We start from the raw sequence: 18691 nt of genomic DNA, 5'->3' as shown, positions 1-18691 counted from the left end.
GCCTTATGCGGATTGTACTAGTTTTAGTACTAAGAATTCTAATGGTGATGTGTTAGATCTAAATTTGACACTAATATAGTACTAATGTAACACTATTCCAGCATTAATATAGTAGACTATAATGCATACTAACATACTACTAACATAGTACTATTATTGTACTAACATAGTAGCATTTATTTTTATTTTAGTACTAATATATTAGTTTTAGTACTATGAATACTAATGGTGATGTGTTAGATCTAAATTTGATACTAATATAGTACTAATGGAATATTAATATAGTAGACTATAATGCATACTAACATACTACTATTATTGTACTAACATAGTGCTATTTATTTTTATTTTAGTACTAATATAGTACTCATACAGTACTATATTAATACTAATATAGTACTATTTGTTTCTATTCAATACTAATATTGTGGACTATAACGCCTACTAATATACTACTAATATAGCACTATTTATTTAAATTCTAGTATTAATATATTAGAGCAATAATACAGTACTGATATAGTACTATCTGTTTTTATATAGTACTGATATAGTACTATTTGTTTCTATATAGTATTGATATAGTACTAATATAGCAGTATTATTATAGTAGACTACTAATGCCTACTAATATAGTACTAAAATAGTACTATCACAGTACTAACATAGCACTATTTGTTTCTATTCGAGTACTAATATATTAGAGTACTAATATAGTACTCATATAGTACTATATTAATACTAATGTAGTAGAATACTAATATAGTACTATTTGTTTCTTTATAATACTAATACAGTAGAGCACTAATATTACTAATGTAGTTTTCAAAGTAGAGTACTAATGTAGTACTACTATAGTGCAATCTGCGACTATTGTAGTACTATATGTTTCTATATTACAACTGGTCTAATTGTTAGAACTAAGGTGGTATTGTTGGTTTATTACTAAAATGTTTCCCTGTAGCACTAAAATGGAATGCAACTGGATTTTATGTTACTCAAACCACGGAGAAGTCTAGGAGTGTACATGTCCAAGATGAGATTTTTGAAACTCCTAGCAGTACAATTTTGAATCCCAACATGAAGCAAGAGCAGCATAGATCTGCATAGGCCTCATGTGGTAAATCGGTGAGGAGGATAGTGATGACGAGGTGTTGGAAAGGGTAAGAAGGGAGAAGGAAGCAATTGAGATAGAGCAAAGGGGGGCTCAACCCCAAAAGATGGAGAGGGAGGGGATGATGTGTCTTTGGCATTTTCTTCATTTTTTTCAATGTTTTTCATATTGCATTACATATAGACTAAATGTGTTGACGAAGTTGTAATTTGTTATCTATTTCACAAGATAAAATCACCTCAAAAGATGTGGCTGCTAGTTCGATGAAGGGAGGAATAGAACAAAAAAAAAGAACTGCTGTAAGATTATTGTACAGCAGCAAGAAGATAAAAGATAACAAGGGTATGTGGTTATGTTTATATATGCGTAATTTCAATTGTAGTTGATGTATGCTAATTGGATTTTAATTGACACTACAGACATGGGAAACCAACTTGACTCAGACGGTTTTAAAGAGGAAGTACAGATATTGGATACCATTGCAGACCAAGCTCGGAAGCTTCTGGGCAAGGATGTTTTAGTAGAGAACATTTCAGAAGGGATGATGGACAGCCAGAAGGATGTCCCAAAAGAGATGAAGGACAATGAGAAGACTAGTTGCGAGAAGGTGGTAGAGGCTATTGAAATTATTTTTGCTATTTCAAGCTTAACCTATGAAGATGAAAACACGCTAGATGACATGCCATTTGGTAGCTATCTCCCAGCAAGCTCAATGAAATGGAAATTTAGTTTCCTAAAGAATCCTAGGGATCTTGTGATTGAGATTGCAAAATGCCCAACCCCATTGTGTAGGACACGATCCTCAAAGCAGTGATACATTGTATTTGAGCTGATTCTCCTATTCGTGAATGAAATGCTCTTTGAGCTGGTATTATGCTTATTGTGCAAAAAGAGCTTGTATTGTGCTTATTGTGCACAATCCATTTTTATCTACACTCTTATTGTTTTTAGTTAGTTTTTCGTTACTTCTCATGTATTTAAAGTGGTTACCTTTTATGTATTTGCACCTTGTTAATTTTCATGAATTTATCTACAATATCGTAATATTGTTTTTTGTTAGTTTGCCATATATTTAGCTTTTTGTTTCTGTCCTTCCTTATAGGTGCTATTGAAAATGTCGCCCCTCCAAAGAAGTCGGTTATTTTTTATATGAATGGAATCTCACTAAAGAGGTGGTGGAAGAAATCTCCTCGAGTGGCCGAGGGAGGTGACATTCACCACTTTGGATCACACATTGTGTATTTGTGGCCCGGCTTGACAAAGTTTTTGGTAGATTTGTGGACCTGATCGCTACATGGAGTAGCATGACCAAGAGGAATGTAGAGCTCTTGGTGGCTTTGATACAGAGAAATATGGTGTGGGATGGTGGATGGAGTTCTTTCAAGCTTAAGTTCAATTTTTCGCAAGAAGAATGTCATACTTCTGAAGAATATCACCATCCAACGCGATCGGATGACTTATGTTACCTGAAGCTCTTTAATGCAATATGTAGGCATGGCATTGATAATGATTCAGAGCACATAGTGCTAAGAGATGACATGCCTCTAAAGCCAGTGCTGTGAACCCACCTGAAACTTGCATCGCTCCATCCCAATATGATGGAGATCCTCATGATGAGGAGCTATGTAAGTTCTTGTTGCCATACTTGGGGAAGCTAGCAAATTCCAAGGAAAGTATCTCAGAGTTTATTTCAAGGTTTCCCTATGAGGTCCATGTCATCGATATCATAGCATATGATTCTGATCAACACCCATTTTGGCTAAACACTATCCCCCATTTTATGGGACTTGAAGATAGCTTGTACATGGATATATTATTACATGGTGTAATGAACATGGGTCACCAATTATATATAACGAATCAATTTCATTTATTCATGTTGTTTCTTGTGCTCTCTCTCTCCCTGCAATCTTTTTATAGTGTTGTAGTATCAAATACAACTTTCTTGTTTATCTAATAGCGTTGCAATATCAAGTACTATTTTTTTATTAGTGCTGTAGTATCAAGTAAAAAGGAGTTGTGAATCACAATATTCTTGTTTATCTATTATTGTTGTAGTATAAAGTAGAAAGGAGAGGGAAAAGGAGGGGAGTTCTACTAAAACTATTGGTTGTATTCAAGGGTGCAAAGAGGAACCATTAAGGCAGTATAGTGACTTCATAAGTTAAGGAAGAGGAACAATCCAAGTAGCAATGCAAGCACCCAAGAACTTGTCAAAGCTTTCAGCTTAATTAAGGCACATAACCTTTTTTGCTTACTCAAAGCAATTTTCACAAAATATAGAGAGAAAAACTATGCAATCCTTGTTAAGGTGTTTGTCAATATGGCCCTTACCCCTAAAGGGGACCCCTCAGGGGCTATATTGACAAACATAGTATGTTAATATAGTATTGATACTAACATAGTACTAATTATTGACATGTTAACTATTACTAATGCTAATATGCTAATTTAGTACTATTGTAAAACTAATGAAGTGCTAAATCAACACTAATATGCTCATTAGTACTAATGCTGAGATGCTGATTAGTTCTAATGCTAATATGTTGATTTAGTACTAATTTAGTACTAAATTAGTGTTAATTTAGTACTGATATATCAACGTTAGCTTAGTACTAAATTAGTACTAAATTAATACTAATATATCATTAGTAAATTAATAGTGATATATCCTTACTAAATCAACCTTGATATATCATTACTAAATTAGTAATAAATTAATCATGAAAAGGATGGTTCATCGTTTGGATGGATGCAAAGGCACCCGAGGTGTATAGTACCGAAGGAGAAAGGGGATGCGACTAGTGGGGTGGCACATTTTATGTTCTAATTTCTCGGGCTTGATTCGCAAGTACTAGCCAAAAGTACCAGTGATGTGAGATGCAAAATGAGCAACGCCACAATGGCATGGAATCTTCATTTCTCGAGTGGACTTGAAAGACATGCATTTGATGAAGAGACCTCCCATGCAAGCTTCTCCTTCTTGTTGAAAGATATGCTTAGTGTTGAAATCGGAATTCTCACTCATAGCAATTTAACATTCAAAGTATAGAAGTTCAATGAAGAGAGCAAAAATTCTCACTCGCAGCCCTCCAGAAGTGAGAGTCCACTTTTGGCTCCTTTGTAATAGGAGGAGGTGGAAAGAATAGGAACCTTTTCCCTTTGAATATGATGCTTTAGGGACTAGAAGGACGTTTGTTGAAGTAAATAGTGTTGCTCTATTGGAATTCTAGTTTTGTGGCCACAACACTTAGCCTTGAGCCAATCGTGCTCTGAAACCTCAATCAAGGAATGCAAGCACATGCTCCTCTAAGTTCCCAAGAGAATGATGAAAACATCATTAGACTTGATTGGGCTAAAAACTATATATATGCATGTAATTCATTCTAAGGATTTTCTACATAGTTGTACTTGTAGGAGTGTGAATAGAGGGTATTTCAAGTTGACGTGATACGTGAATTAAGAATATTCAATATAAGGAGCATCATAAAATGCAATGAAATGAGATTTCATGTTCACTCAATACGTGGTTCAAGAAAATTTTAAAGGGCTTCAAGGACACTTCATATTGAATTAATATGTAATTTGAGAATATTTCAAAGGGAGCCTAGGATGCAATAATCCCAGTAGCATCTACTTTTTGGATTCTTATATATTTTACATTACAATGCACATTTTTCAATTTTATATAGTACATTTGTACACTTTAAGATTTATGAGGAGACTAAACATACCAAATAGGCCATTTTTGGTATTTGGGGTTTGTAGGAACCCAAGAAAAGAAGTGGGGGTGAATTTTAAAAAAACTCTTCAACCCAATATGATTGTATGTATATGCAAGTTATTTAAAGAAAAACTTTTATTTTCTAAGGTTAGATTGATATAGAGTATTTTTTAGCAATAATTTGATTGTTTGTATGCTTTTATGTGATATAAGATGTACACTACAATCATGCATATATTCATAAAAATGTCTAAATTTGACAGCAATTTATGATCTAGAATAGTTGTGAGAGGCCAAAAAAGTAATCCATCTAAATGAGACCTTACCATTTGATTTAATATATTACACGACCATATATGTCAAAAGTTGTGCACTTATTAAGTTTGGATTCTTTTGGGTAATTCACCATAGAATATAATTCACCTGGGCCAAATCTACACTTTTTTAGATTTCCCATTTGGCAAAAATTAATTCTGAAATATTTTAATGTAGGAGTCTTTGGACGAACCTCATTGTTGGCCTCTAGTAATAATATAAAGCTTATATTTAGTATGCCCAACAATGGAAACACCATAAACTAAGTCTTCGAAAACTATATGATAGGCATGTTATAGATTTTCTTATTCATTTGATGCAAAATCACCGAACAAAAATTGTGTCAAAATTTGATTGATACATGTACCAACTAGTCTCAATTTTTATTATTATAAAAATTTGAATAATTATTGTGTGTTTTCTTCCATTGTTATTATCCCTTAGCTTAGTTTTATTTTTCTTGCTTGTACTTATGTATTTTGAGAATTTCAAAGAGGTAACACGTGCACTCTAAGGCTATGATCCTCCTCTTAAATGTCTTCAATATAATCCTCTTATCAAGAATGAGTTAGATGTGTTGCCATTGTAAGAGTATCTATGCACTAGCATACATGACATGGTATCTTATGTGTGCTATTTTGAAAGCTTCAAGACAAGGTGTCTAATTAGCTAGGATTACAACCATAGTGCAACCACAAAAGAAAAGTCTGAAGGTGGCTATGGGTTGATGGCTTAGTTGGTCCACCAATCATGAGATCCAATTATAACATCACATTGAAGGCCCTTATAAACCAATGTAAAGAATCATATTGTTTTCAAATAATTTTTTTAATCATTTTGGTTTCTTAGAGGAAGGAAAATATTTGTATAGGAAAGATTAGAATATTTGTATATGTATAGTAAACTTAAGTGCATTCCAACATCATCTCTAAAGGTTATTATTGTCACTTCAATAATCAAACCAATTGCTTTTCGTGTTGTGATATATAGACATGTAAGTATTGATCTTAAAGTCGAATGATGGATAAATTTTTGTTATTACGTCACATTAAAAAAGAGAGTTTGCATTAACACAAGAAATCTTTTCACCCCTGTAAAACAAAATGGGCTTGGCTTATCATTGGCTATTGGCCCTTATTCTCTTTGCTATGTATCAAGGCTTTTGTCACCTACAAAGCATCAAATATGACCTAGGGTAGCTTAGAAGTTTAGTATGTAGCATAAGGCCTTAGGTTGTATTCCATTGAGAGGTGTAGACTCAAGCTCGGGAGGAGAATGTTTCTTCATTGGATTTGGATAGAGGATTGCATTTCCATTGGGCATTTATAATGTAGAAAAGGGTTGAGGGTTTATAAAAGTGTTAAGGGTTAAAGGCCATTTTTTGATAAAAGGGCGAAAAGGTTGAGAGAAAGGGTCGTTCACCTAGGCCAAATCTACAACCTTCAAGATTTCCATTTGAGAAATATTCATTTCTAATTTTTTTGATGGAGTAGACTAACCTCATTGTTGTCACTCAATGATAAATATAAAGCTTGCATTCGATGTGCCCAACAATAGAAACACCATCAACTATATGATAAGCATGCCATAGATTTTCTTATTCATTTGATGCAGTCACCAAAAAAAATTATGCGCCAGAGTTTGATTGATGCATGCACCTAGTCTCTAGTATTTTTGTTATTTAAAATTAGAGGATTATAGTATGGTTCCTTCCATTGTTCTTATCCCTCATCTTAGTTTTATTTTTCTTTCTTGTACTTATGTGTTTTGGGAAGGTCAAAGAGATAACACGTCTAATCTTGGGCTACGATCCTTCTCTTCAATATGTATGATATATATGATCCTTCTCTTTAATATGTATGATATAATTTTCTACTAAAAATGAGCTAGATGTGTTGGCATGTTAAGAGCATCTCTTCACTTGCATCCGTGACATGGTATCTTATGTGTGCTATTTTGAAAGCTTCAAGACAAGGTGTTGAATTATCTAGAAGTACAACCATTGAACAACCCCAAAAGAATAGTTTAAAGGTGGCTATGGGTTGCTATTGTGGCTGGCCCACCAATCATAAGATCCAATCATAACATCACATTGAAGGCCCTTATAAGTCTTAGTGCATACAATGCTGAAATGAGACAATGGTGGTTGTTTGCACAATTAATGAGATGAAGGGAAGCATCCTTAGACTCCAAGTTGGGACCTCAATTTTTGGAGGTTCCATTTCAAGCATGAGAGCGCAATCGTCTCATCAGTCAATGGGAATGGTAATGTGGCACTAGCATTGCATATGATTGCTTTCAATGCTTTGGAAAAGGTACAGACTTGGGTGGGCAAGCCAATCAAACCCCCAGCTCTCACAAGCAAAGCTCCCTACAAGTAATCAGAGCTATATTGAATGTTGTATTCAATGCTTGAGGTAAGTTTGGCAATTAGTCATGTGGACAGAAAGAAGGTAACACACCAACTTACTTTTTGTTGTTTGTGTGCACTGGCCCTAAAAGCAAAGGAAAAAATCATTTGTTTTTTAATATAAAAATTACTGTTGTGGTTTTTTAGAGGTACGAAACAATTTGTGTAGAAGAGATCAGAATATTTGTGTATGTATAGTAAACTTATATTGCATTCCAACATCATATTCAAATATTATTATTGTCACTTTAATATTAGACAATCTCTTTTAGTTTATTATATGAATGTGAGTGTTAACATGAGAATCAAATGATGGATAAATTTGCATTATTATGTTACATTAAAAAACAAGAGTTCAAATTATCTCAGTAGTGCTTTGACAATAGGTATTTCAAGGCCTCACCTCTCTTCCAAGTGTGAGGGGAACCCCCCCCTCCCGATCGATTAGCAATCCCACCCCAATAATAACGATAGCAACACACACACACACACATGCATATGCATAGGCACACATGGGGTTCTCTACTGAAACTTGCATAACTTTGACATGCTCCTACATCAATGTGTCTTCTTAATACCTTAGTAATAGAGAGTATGATTTAACTCGTTCCGATCTTGATAGAAAGCTTTACGTTTGTACGCACGCACACGTGCATGCACACACACACACACACACACACACACACACACACACACACACACGTGCACGTGTGGATGCATGAGCATGGGACAAGCATACACATACACAAAAATCCCCTTTGGATTGTTCCCCCCAGTGTTGACATAGGCTTTTATGTGTGTTTGACCACGAATGTTAAAGTACCAATGTTTTGAGGTGCTCATAAGAATTTTCATGATGGAGCTAAGTTCATAAATGATTCACAATGAAAAGAATGTCTATACGATATAAGGTTTGCAATACACTGGGTTGCCATTGTTAATTATAATAGTTTTATATTAATAGGATAGTACGTATAATAAGATAGTACTTATAAATAAGACATACTATGTATACAAAATAATATGTTTTTGGGTTAAAGGATGTGTCCCATTGTGCTTGTGGTGCATGCACTCACCTCAATGTGTAATGCATGATAACACTAGTGGGATTGTGATGATTCCAGGGTTGGTTAGGGATCATGATCCTTGATGTTGAGCCATGTCTATTGTTGATACTAACCCGTGTTCAGGTCAAGAAAATAGAAATAGGGACCCAAATGTTCCCAAAAAGAAACTAAGATGAAGGGTGGAAAACTAAGATAAGGAGAGATTTAGGGAGAACAATAGTAGGGCATTTTTTCAATATGTACTTGTTCATTGTTAAGGAAGAAGATGTTGCTGTCTAGGATAAAGAAGCCAACATTATAGCTCTATTAGACTAGCTACATAATTTTTGGGAGATGGTTTCCAATTTGAGGAAGCATGTATCTTTTCCAAATTTCAACACCTGTGCATAGTAGTGCCTCTGATCCTATGATAAGTACTAGTTGTTGATGTCATTGGAGGTCTTCAATTGTATAGACAAGGTGCCAAAATGTAATAGAAGGGCGTGGACCGTTGCTAGTTCAGGCTTTGCCACTTTAGGAGTACTTCACTACGGTGGCTTACAAAAGTATCTTGCTTAAACTTTGGGGGGCTGGATGGAAATGCATACTAAAGAGATCACTAGTGAGCAATAAACACTATTTGCATGTTTGTGACTTGAGCATAAACATCACTATGGAGGATAAGTGAGTGGTAAAGTGCCAATGCTCCTCATGCTCCTAGTTTTTGAGGATGTGTGATGTGATAATCCCCAATTTGTTTAACCCTATGAGGGGGTCTAAGGATACTCAATACATACTATCACATATTAGTGCTAAGCTATATGTAAAAGGAAAATTGGTAGCTAGTTAAAAAACTTTTGAGGCCACATGACTTCATGCTACACATACGATTGCTAAATTGGCAATTAGTTGTGAGCTGTGTCTTGTTGGGTCATCTCATATTTGCGGAGCATTCAAAGCTTTTTAGCACTTTCATTTGCTAGGAAGAAGAAGAATTTTTTTAACGTCACGCCACAAGGCAGGGCCCTCATGGGGTTGTCAGATGTCGATCCTAAGGATGTAACTCAACACAACCAACAATAAGAGTCACTGTCGTAAGCAACAAGCCTGCTCACCAAGAGTGGCAAAAATGTTGGCCAAGATGAGACTATATACACAGTAGTGAAGAGAAGAATTTTTTTAACATTGGGCCACACTATTGTGTGTGAACACCCTTTGCAGCCCACTAATCACATGTAGTGCTGTGCATGTAGCCCAGTGCTCTGCAGCCCACTAGTCACACTTGCGTGTCTTCTGGAGGAGGCTGCTTGGGAGACTTCTTCAACGAATGGCATGGAGGATGGAAGGATCTCTTTGGGCATTGCAATGTTGAACCAGCATGCATGTATGCAAACGACCTTGCTGGGCTAGCAGTGCAATGCTAGAAAAACTGATCTCCAGCATTGCTATGAGTCAACGGGGGCATGGATTTTCGCTGCTGGTGGGACCTGCTACCATGCGTGGGGGAGCCGCTTCGACGACGGCGGGGGGAACACACAAACCGGGTGAGGTTATCTACTCCATTCTGAGATGTTCAAAGAATATGAGAACAAATACGGGTAATGGAGATGAGATTGGCCTCTCGTCAAAAAGCCATGGAAAATCAACTTGATTGCACAAACCACCCGGCAAATTGCCATGAAACTGTGAAGTATCCGCACTGTTCAAGCCTTCGTAATTCCGATCACAGGATGCCATCCGTCATCAATCGCAGCCTCGACACTGTTCCGACTCCTGTAGGTGTTCAATTCTGAACTCGCACCGTGGCGGAGAACCAGTTGTTGAAATCGCCGAGCAAGCGTGTCGTGATTCGTCGCTGGTGGAGAGGCGGTGGTGAGTATTAATAATCAATGCCGAACACTCGTGAAATCGTCAGGAAGAAAGGGTGAAATTAGTGCGTGAAATCGTAAGGGAGTTGTGAATGTGTGTGTGTGTGTGTCTCGCGCGGGTTTTGTGGATGGGAAATTGGAGAGCGCTATGGCGCTTTGTAAAATGTGAAATGTGAATGTGCGTGTGTTGGTTGAGGGAAGAAGTACGGCGCTCAGCAAGGTTAAAGGGAGTGCTGAATAAGTTCCTTTCGATCAGAGGTGCGCAGGAAAGTTGTGAATGTGTGTTTTGATGCCTTGATGAGAAGAGCGATGGCGGTCTACAAATATTAACGAAGGTGTGTAACAGGCGGAGTCAGGGGCTGCAGAAGATGAAATAGGCAGAGTTGAGAAAACTTCTGAAGAAGTTACGAAGGTGGTGAAGAGTGAGCTATGGCGGTGAGGAGGAAATAGCCAGAAGAGGGAGCTATGGCGGGGAAGACGGGATAGCCAGAATTGTGAAAGAATTTTGAGGAAGTTATGAGGCGAGCGAATCTTGGAGCGGTGAAAGTGCGTGGTTGAAACGGCATGGAGTGGAATTGAATGCAGGAGCAGAAGCAGCACTGAGCAGCAGGAGCAGCGAAGACGAAAGCGAAGACCAAGAGCTCATCTTCCATCGCGAGGTGAGTTCGCATTGAATGCACCTCTCAGCAAACAGCTTCAGACGTGAGCAAGCGCGACAGAAATTGTTCAACGTTCTCATCTGTAACGATTCAATCACTTCCTGCACTACATTGTCAGCTCATCAGCTCCAATCGCAATCTGCACACCATCTCGCTTGTCGCAAGCCTTGCCTGCATCACAAACTCCAACTCTCAGATCCCTGCAATTTTGTGATCGATCTGCTGCTGCCCGAACTCCGTTGCAATCCGCATCTTCTTGATTCATCATCGCTGATTTTCCTTTGATTCATTCAAGCAGCTCGAGATATGTCCATGTCGGCGAAGTAGTACTGCTACTGTGTGATCGATGTGCCCCGGAATGCCGATTTGCAGCTAGAATTCGCTGCAATAGATTGCAATTCGATCCGTCGAATCGAAATCGAATGCGCCGGCTTTGACTTCCCACGTTCTGCAAACATCTGTAGCGAGGGGTGCAAGTCTTTGATGCAAACAAATCCTTCACCGGTGGTTGCGTTCATTCACCGTCCTCGAGTTTTCCGTCGCTTGCACGCCTCTCCTCTGCTTTGCGCAGCTTTGCGTGCTGCCGAACGCAAGAATTCCTCCCCTTTCCTCCGCTGAAATCGAGTCCCTAAAGACGAGAAGATGAATGCCACGCGATGTTGCTGCTTGCAGCAATCCCCTTTCAGATCATGAATGTGAGGTCCCTGGTGGGGAGAGCGAGGCCGAGGCCCAGGAAGGCGGCAGAGGTCCTCGGAACGCAGGTCCGGGTTTTCAAGCGGGCGTTGAAGCGATTGAGCGACTCTCTTTGGCGGCAGGTTATGGTGTCTCTGGCTAATTGCTGTGTGAATTCGGACGGCTTTGCCCCTTATCAACGTCTCAAACGCACAAGATCCAGCGCCAGCAACACGGACGCGGGATCATCGACACCTCCTGCGATTGTGCTCATGGCTCCGTCGGTGGAGGAATTCGGGTTTGATTGTGAGGTAGAACCGACGGAGACCGGAGCTTGTGCTCTAGCCAACGCAGAAGACACTGTGGTGTTGAAAGTGAGCATTCTCGGTGATTCGGAGACCGGAAAGACGAGTTTCATGGTGAATTCCCTGCTCTCGGGATCGCACCTTCGTTGCATTGCTGCTCTCAGCTTGCGGCAGTTAGATGATGACAAGCAACTATTTGCTCCGTGCATCATGAATGTATCCAGTTCTTTCTTTGCGCAAAATGATCATCAATGCATCCAGTTTTTTCTTTGCTCCGTGCATCATCAATGTATCCAGTTCTTTCTTTGTTCCGTGCATCATCAGCTCGTTCGCAATTCGATTGATGCAGGCGAAGTATGTTTCCGCGGAGAAAAGCGAAGAGTACGTGGAGACCATAGGCGTTGCGTTGGCGGAGAAGGTGTTGAGAGTGCAGAACGCCAACATTGCGTTCAGCATTTGGGATCTGGGAGGTGAGTATGCAGTGAAATTTCTGCAGCAAATGCGAAAGAGATGAGTGGAAAGACGAGTAGCTCGCTATCAAAATTTAGATTAACAGGGGACATCCTAATACGACGACGATGATGATCATGACAGGGCACTGGAAGTGTGCAAACATGTTGCCGATGGTGTGCAGAGATGCGGCTGCAATTCTCATCATGTTCGATCTTACAAGGAGGTCCACGTTGCACAGGTGCGTTCTGTATGTGTTGGGAGGATTTTCGTGTGAAATTTTCGTTGCTGGTTGTGTGATCGTTTTCGGACAATTCGTTTGCTGGTTGTGAATCGTAATGTCGAAAATTTCGTTGCTGTTTTGTCGTCTGATCGTTTTCAGAAATTCTCATGATGTTGAAAATTTCGTTGCTGGTAGTCTGATCTTTTTCAGAAATTCGTTTGCTGGCTGTGAATCGTGATGTTGAAACAACAAATGTATGCAGTCTCACAACTTTTCTTGCATGATCCTGGCAGTGTCAAGGACTGGTTCTTGCAAGCAAGGGAATGCAATAAGGTAAACTTATCTTGCTTTCTCTCTCCCTTTGCCTTTCTGTCTATTAAGATTCACTAGTAAGTGAACACACAACAAACACTAGAGACTATGTAGATGATTATGTTTTTCAAAAACAGACTGGACATGGTGATTTTTCTCAACACAGTATGGAACTAGCACAGTACTAAGCAGTATGGAATTAGCGACATTTGAAATGTGCATTTGCTCTCTCTTGTTCTTTTTCCCTCCATTGCGCAGAGTGATAAATCATGTGACACACAAGCCAAGAAGAGCCATGGAAAGAAGCATCTTGAAAAACGAGCACCTTTTGAAACACGAATTTGGATCTGTGCGAAAGTTACAGCGCTTTGATGTACAGGACACACGGGCACTCCCCTCGTGAAGTCTGCACTGCACTATCAACAACACAGACACATTTGAAATAAGCATGCAAGTACACATAATGTTCACGACATTCCAGCCTCCAGTTTTAAGGTCAAGTTGAATTGCAAATTGTTTTGGTGTCGACTTGATCCCAAGAATGTTGGAGATCATGTAACCTCCAAATTTGTGTTAGAGCCTAAGTTCTCTTGCCCAAAAACTTTGAGGTTGCTGCATGCAGTTGGCCAAAAACTTGCAAATTTAGCTTTAAAATCTTTAGAATTCCTGAAGTGAGGGGAATGCTCGAAACACTAATTTGGCATAGAATTTCACGTGGTTGGAGAATACATTGACTCTTGGAAGTTGGAAGTATTTGAAACAATCCTTGCTATTAAAAACCAATATTGAAATCGAATCTGCGCTATGCAAAAGCGTAATTTGATCTCAAGGACAGGGGAGTAATTGGTTAGGCACCATAGATTTCTGCACAAGTTGTGAAATCGAAATTTTAGGTGATGTAGACTCTGTGTCTGATTTTGATTTTGATTGATTGATGGTGGTGGTGGTGGTGGTTTATTGGTGCGTGCAGAGCGCCATTCCGGTGATCATCGGAACCAAATACGATCGATTCATCCAGCTGCCTCAAGATATCCAGCTGACAATCATCCGGCAGGCCCGATTCTACGCGCAGGCCATGGGCGCCTCGCTCTTCTTCTCGAGCGTCACCCACAACATCAACGTCCACAAGATCTTCAAGGTCATCGTCGCCAAGCTCTTCGATCTGCCTTGCAATATCTCCAGAAACCTCAATTTCGGAGAGCCCATCATCGACTATTGACTCTCTCTTGACTCTTTCTCTCCCCCTTTCTCATAGATAAACCACCCACATCCACCACAAATTGTGGTTCGCTCACGATCAGGTCCTCCGTTTTTGAGGGAGGCTTTATCCACATTTCAAGTGGAGAGCGCACAGACGCACCATTCTTGTGTACTTTCCCGTTGCATTGCATCATGAAATGTGGTGTGCTGAGAGGGGAGGAATCCAATCCCCCGGTCAATTGTTTTGGTAGTGCGTAAGAGGTTCTTGTCCAACCTTCAATTTTGGAGGTGCACGCAGTTGTGACCAATGAGCAAAGGTTTTCTTTCGGTTACTTTAGTCTCACTCTCATAGACCCTTTGCTCTTTAGCGAGCCTTTGGTCTTAATAAACTTTCGTTTTCTTTTAAAACATTTTGTTACATACATTTAGGGATTTCATTTGTTTCAATCACTTCCCAACAAATTTTTAATGTATCGTAGATGATCATGTGTTTGTTTCTCTAGCTCTTTGCCTCACTCATATATGATAAGTGGTGGTTCCAGTAACAACTCATAAATGTTAAAAGCAACCTTTAGATACAAGGCTTTATGATGTTGAGTTCCTCTCATAGAGCCTTTGGTCTTTAAAAAACTCTCTCTCTCTCTCTCTCTCTCTCTCTCTCTCTCTCTCTCTCTCTACTAGAATCCTTATTTTCTATTTAAACATACATGTAGGGCAAGCTATAGCAATGATTTGGTTTTTCCTTTGAATTCGGGTGGATGGACAAGTGGCAGTTATAGAACTCATTTCACTCTAAGACTACAGTTTCACTTGAGTCTTCTACAGACTACATGGTGTCCATGCGCTGAGATTTTCTTCCCTTTCGCTTGTTAATGGCATCATAGTTTTCAAGCTTAGGATGAGATTTTCTTCCCTTTCGCTTGTTAATGCCATCATAGTTTTCAAGCTTAGGATTCTAAGCTTCTGCTAGCCACCAGGCTCCTAGATGTTGCATGTTTAGCATTGATTGATTAGATCTTCCATTCGAGTGGGGCATCCATCTTATGTTATGGCTCTAAGATTTTTGTGACATGGAGGTTCATTGTCTTTGAGTGTAGTATCTTCATTTTGTTGCGATTTACTAAACGATCTTTGTATTCGAGAAGTGGATGATGGGATCGCCTATTTTTTTGCATCATTGGATGTATATTATGATAAAGTGGATTTCAGTACCCTTTTCAAGAGTCTTACGTGTTCTAGGAATCGATTTTGACAAATATTTCTACATTCTAATGGATGATTCTATGTGGCAGTACTGTTGGATGCATACTTGGTGCTTCCATGTGTTGGAAAATTGTTGAATATAGAGAGGCAACTGGTTTACTTTAGTTCTATTTCCAAGAATTTATTTACAGTCTGATCAGTCGGTTGCACTATTATTCTAAAGCTCCTCTTTCACTTTGTTGAGAGTGCACAGCATTGTTGGCAACTTGTAGCACTTTATGATAAGTGGTGGTTCCCATAACAACTCATAAATGAGCTTTATGATGTTGATGTGAAAACTCTAGTATGAGTAAAGGGGATCTTCACATGATAAGTGCTTAAAAGCAAGGCTTAGTCTTATCCTTACACTCATTGCTTTAACAATAAGAGATAAGCAACAAATGCCAATTTAAGGAATGCATTTAGTATCTCCCCTTGTTACCCAAGGTCATAGTTAGTGCCATAAATGAGACCTTTTTTAAGAGGCTGTGTGATGATGAGGGTAAGTGCTCCACCATTGTGAGGGACATAACATCAAAGTTACTTGGGACCTTTCTTTGTTTGCTTGTTTGTAAAGGATTGGTTGCATTGAACTCTTACGATGGTCCCCATGGACCTATAGCTTACATCACAATTGTAAGTTTGAATGGTGCAAGGGAAGGATTGCCCTCTTTCTCTATCTTACGGTTAAAACATATTAGAAGCACGCTTTGAAGATAAAGGGCCCATTATCCAACCCTCCTAGTGCAGCTATTGGACAATATTCCTCGTTAACATAACTACTTTATGAGTATTAAATATGTTTTAGATTCCGCATTCATGATTGATCTAATATTTATGTTAACTTTCCAAACTAAATTATCCTTTTCTAAGGCCTTATGTGCAAGGAAAATTGTTAGTATACAATGAAAATACATTTGGTGATGATTCACATTTCTTTTTATCATGATAATGCATGGATGTTTTAAGTCTCTGAGTTGAAATAGTCTTATGATGGTTGTACATTTCATTATACATCATGATCAAATCTTTTTTACTTAGAAAGACAAGCATACATGTGATTTATTGATTGCTTGACTCTTTGCATGGTGATTGTTAGAATAAGCAATCACTTCGTACGATCGCATTTCATCGAATCATTTCCATGCCTGGCACTATCCCCACTCTTCACTTACTTGTACCTTCTTGGCCCTAGGGCAAGGTCACACAGCATCAAGAGTCCACATTTTGCTTCACGAGCTTGTCGTTAACACTGTAATATGCTTCGCCCCACTTTCTCCAAAAGTTAGAGTCCGAGAACTTGTTGCGCTTGTGCATGATCGGGCAAATGTCCTATCATACGTGTCCTGCACGTGCATTCAAAGCCGTGTGATGAAACATAATATGAAAATAAGAAAAGGCAATGTAAAAGCGTGCCCTTCTCGCTCCTTACCGAGTCCTTACCTTCTCTTCTAGTCACCTTTGCAATGACTAGAAGAGAGGACTTGTACCAATGCGGGACTATAGATGCCTTCTTCTTGTGGGCATCCAACCACTCTTTTTGCTTGGGTGACAATCTTCGATAGATTGACACCTTAGGTGCGTCACCTAGAACTTTGGCCTTGCAAATAAGGTATGCATAAGTGGTGGTGATGACTCCTTTTTGTGCTAGCCTGACATCGAAAGCAACTTATGAAATGTTCCTTTAGTAAGGGGAGCCAACACGACGAGTGATTCTAAAGAAATAGTGTGTTGATCGTTAATCATCAAAATCACCTATTTGATCTTGATAACATAGACAACAACTCTCTTTCGTCTTCTGAGGGCACTTCTACTAAACGGCATTGGACATGAATATGTCATCTCTCGTCATGAGAAAAAGTTGCTAGGCAACAGTCAAGACAGAATACATGAGTTGCTCAAAAATGTAACATGGCTATTAATTTAGAGTCAACCAAATCAGTAGACTATTTTACTTACAGGTTTCGATCTCGATCATCCACACTACGTGGCAATGGTTCCCATCCCAAATGTAGAACATGGAATTCGACAAGAATGCCCACTTTATGTTCTTGATGTCCTCCTCGAACTCTTCATATTTCCTGAGCCAGTGCAAATTCAACTCCTTTATCACACCCTCGTCCACATCTCGCTTTGGCATCTTTGATGTAGTCATGGACACATTGAAGACACCCATTCTTGGCACATACCCATGTGAGAAGAATGTTTGCACCATCTCTTGGGTGCGGGATGTGATCTAACGGATGGTGGGCATTGGCAGCATTCGACACAAGGGTATCGAGGGCAGAGCATCACCTTTTTTCAACTTCAATGAGACAAATTTTGTTAGGCACTTAAACAATCATTCACAATCGCTAGTTTGAAATTATACAACTTCAAAAGACCTAACCACTCACCATGAATGGTTCCAGCTGGTACTCAATGCACTCTAGTACGATTGTCTTGTCACATGAGACTATCAATGTGGTCTCCACAACCAGACCCTCCTTGTTGTCCTCCTCTAACTCCTCTAATGCATGTTGTTTTGTAGTCCTTAGGCCTTTACATCTATCGTGTCTCCTTCCTCTTCGACTATACTCTGTGGCAATATTATTTTTCTCTTGCCTTTTGAAGGCCACCTTGAAGGCCTTGTGCTGGCCTCTACAGAGGATGCCAAGGCTTCGAGAAGTTCTGTGGACATACTTCCCTCCATTCCCATTCCAAGAAGAGCCTAGACATCGGCGAGGTCAAGCTCAATCGTCCTTCCTCTCTCACCTCTCGTGGAAGTAGCACCCTTAGGAGCATGCCCTCTCCCTCTCGCAAAGGCAGCATCCCTACTCGGAGGCATGTCCTTGTCTCCGAGATGGGCTTTGTCATCAATTAATTGTTCACATAAATTGGTCCAATGGGGTGAGAAAAATCCTACAAGAAATAGTGAACACATTAAGCAGATGCAAAGGAAGAACATCATAATAGAACAACTCACCACTTTGTGAATGGGCCACACGAGTACCGTGTTCTCTTTGACATCTACTTCATTCCCCTCCTTGTTCAGTCCTTTTAGGGGGGATTTCTCATGCATGCAAGAAATGATAAAACCCATCCGGTGAGAAGGCAATCCAAATCGAGTGTCTGTCATACTCGCTCTTGAGTAACAGGATTGTGTTTGTCA

General features: G+C 39.2%; 2 protein-coding genes and 1 pseudogene across 3 annotated transcripts in view; 2 read left to right on the top strand and 1 right to left on the bottom strand.

Moving 5' to 3' along the window:
- LOC147899706 (pentatricopeptide repeat-containing protein At2g33680-like) overlaps positions 1-10049 on the top strand; it is a 44667-nt gene extending 34618 nt beyond the window's left edge. The window contains exon 4 of one of the 2 annotated variants that reach the window (XM_087378231.1): positions 9878-10049. The gene's annotated coding sequence lies outside the window, so the exon portion shown is untranslated. Of the gene's footprint in view, positions 1-1533; positions 1885-9877 lie in introns of those variants that run through there. The other variant, XM_087378230.1, reaches the window with a different exon arrangement.
- Positions 10050-10694: 645 nt separating this feature from the next.
- On the top strand, positions 10695-14630 carry LOC147899705 (septum-promoting GTP-binding protein 1-like). Its single transcript, XM_087378348.1, has 5 exons — positions 10695-12227; positions 12463-12583; positions 12708-12804; positions 13080-13119; positions 14069-14630. Exons 1-5 carry the CDS (start codon positions 11793-11795, stop codon positions 14315-14317), a joined length of 942 nt encoding a protein of 313 aa, XP_087234474.1. The 5' UTR covers positions 10695-11792; the 3' UTR covers positions 14318-14630.
- Positions 14631-16825: 2195 nt separating this feature from the next.
- Positions 16826-18232, bottom strand: LOC147899704 (uncharacterized; annotated as a pseudogene).
- Between the last annotated feature and the right edge of the window lie 459 nt (positions 18233-18691).

The sequence above is a fragment of the Dipteris shenzhenensis genome, chromosome 8, assembly GCF_047967505.1.
Source record: "Dipteris shenzhenensis isolate YYH24624 ecotype China chromosome 8, Dip_SZ_1.0, whole genome shotgun sequence".
Classification (NCBI taxonomy): domain Eukaryota; kingdom Viridiplantae; phylum Streptophyta; class Polypodiopsida; order Gleicheniales; family Dipteridaceae; genus Dipteris; species Dipteris shenzhenensis.
Note: the sequence above shows the minus strand (reverse complement) of the source record. Positions and strands in the feature narration are given on the sequence as shown.

Bases quoted from the DNA above. Each gene is read 5' to 3' on its own strand.
- LOC147899705 (XM_087378348.1), top strand. From the start codon at position 11,793: ATGTTGCTGCTTGCAGCAATCCCCTTTCAGATCATGAATGTGAGGTCC. The intron at 12,228-12,462 runs GTGAATTCCCTG...CGATTGATGCAG, and splicing joins CCGGAAAGACGAGTTTCATG to GCGAAGTATGTTTCCGCGGA. The intron at 13,120-14,068 runs GTAAACTTATCT...TGGTGCGTGCAG, and splicing joins AAGCAAGGGAATGCAATAAG to AGCGCCATTCCGGTGATCAT.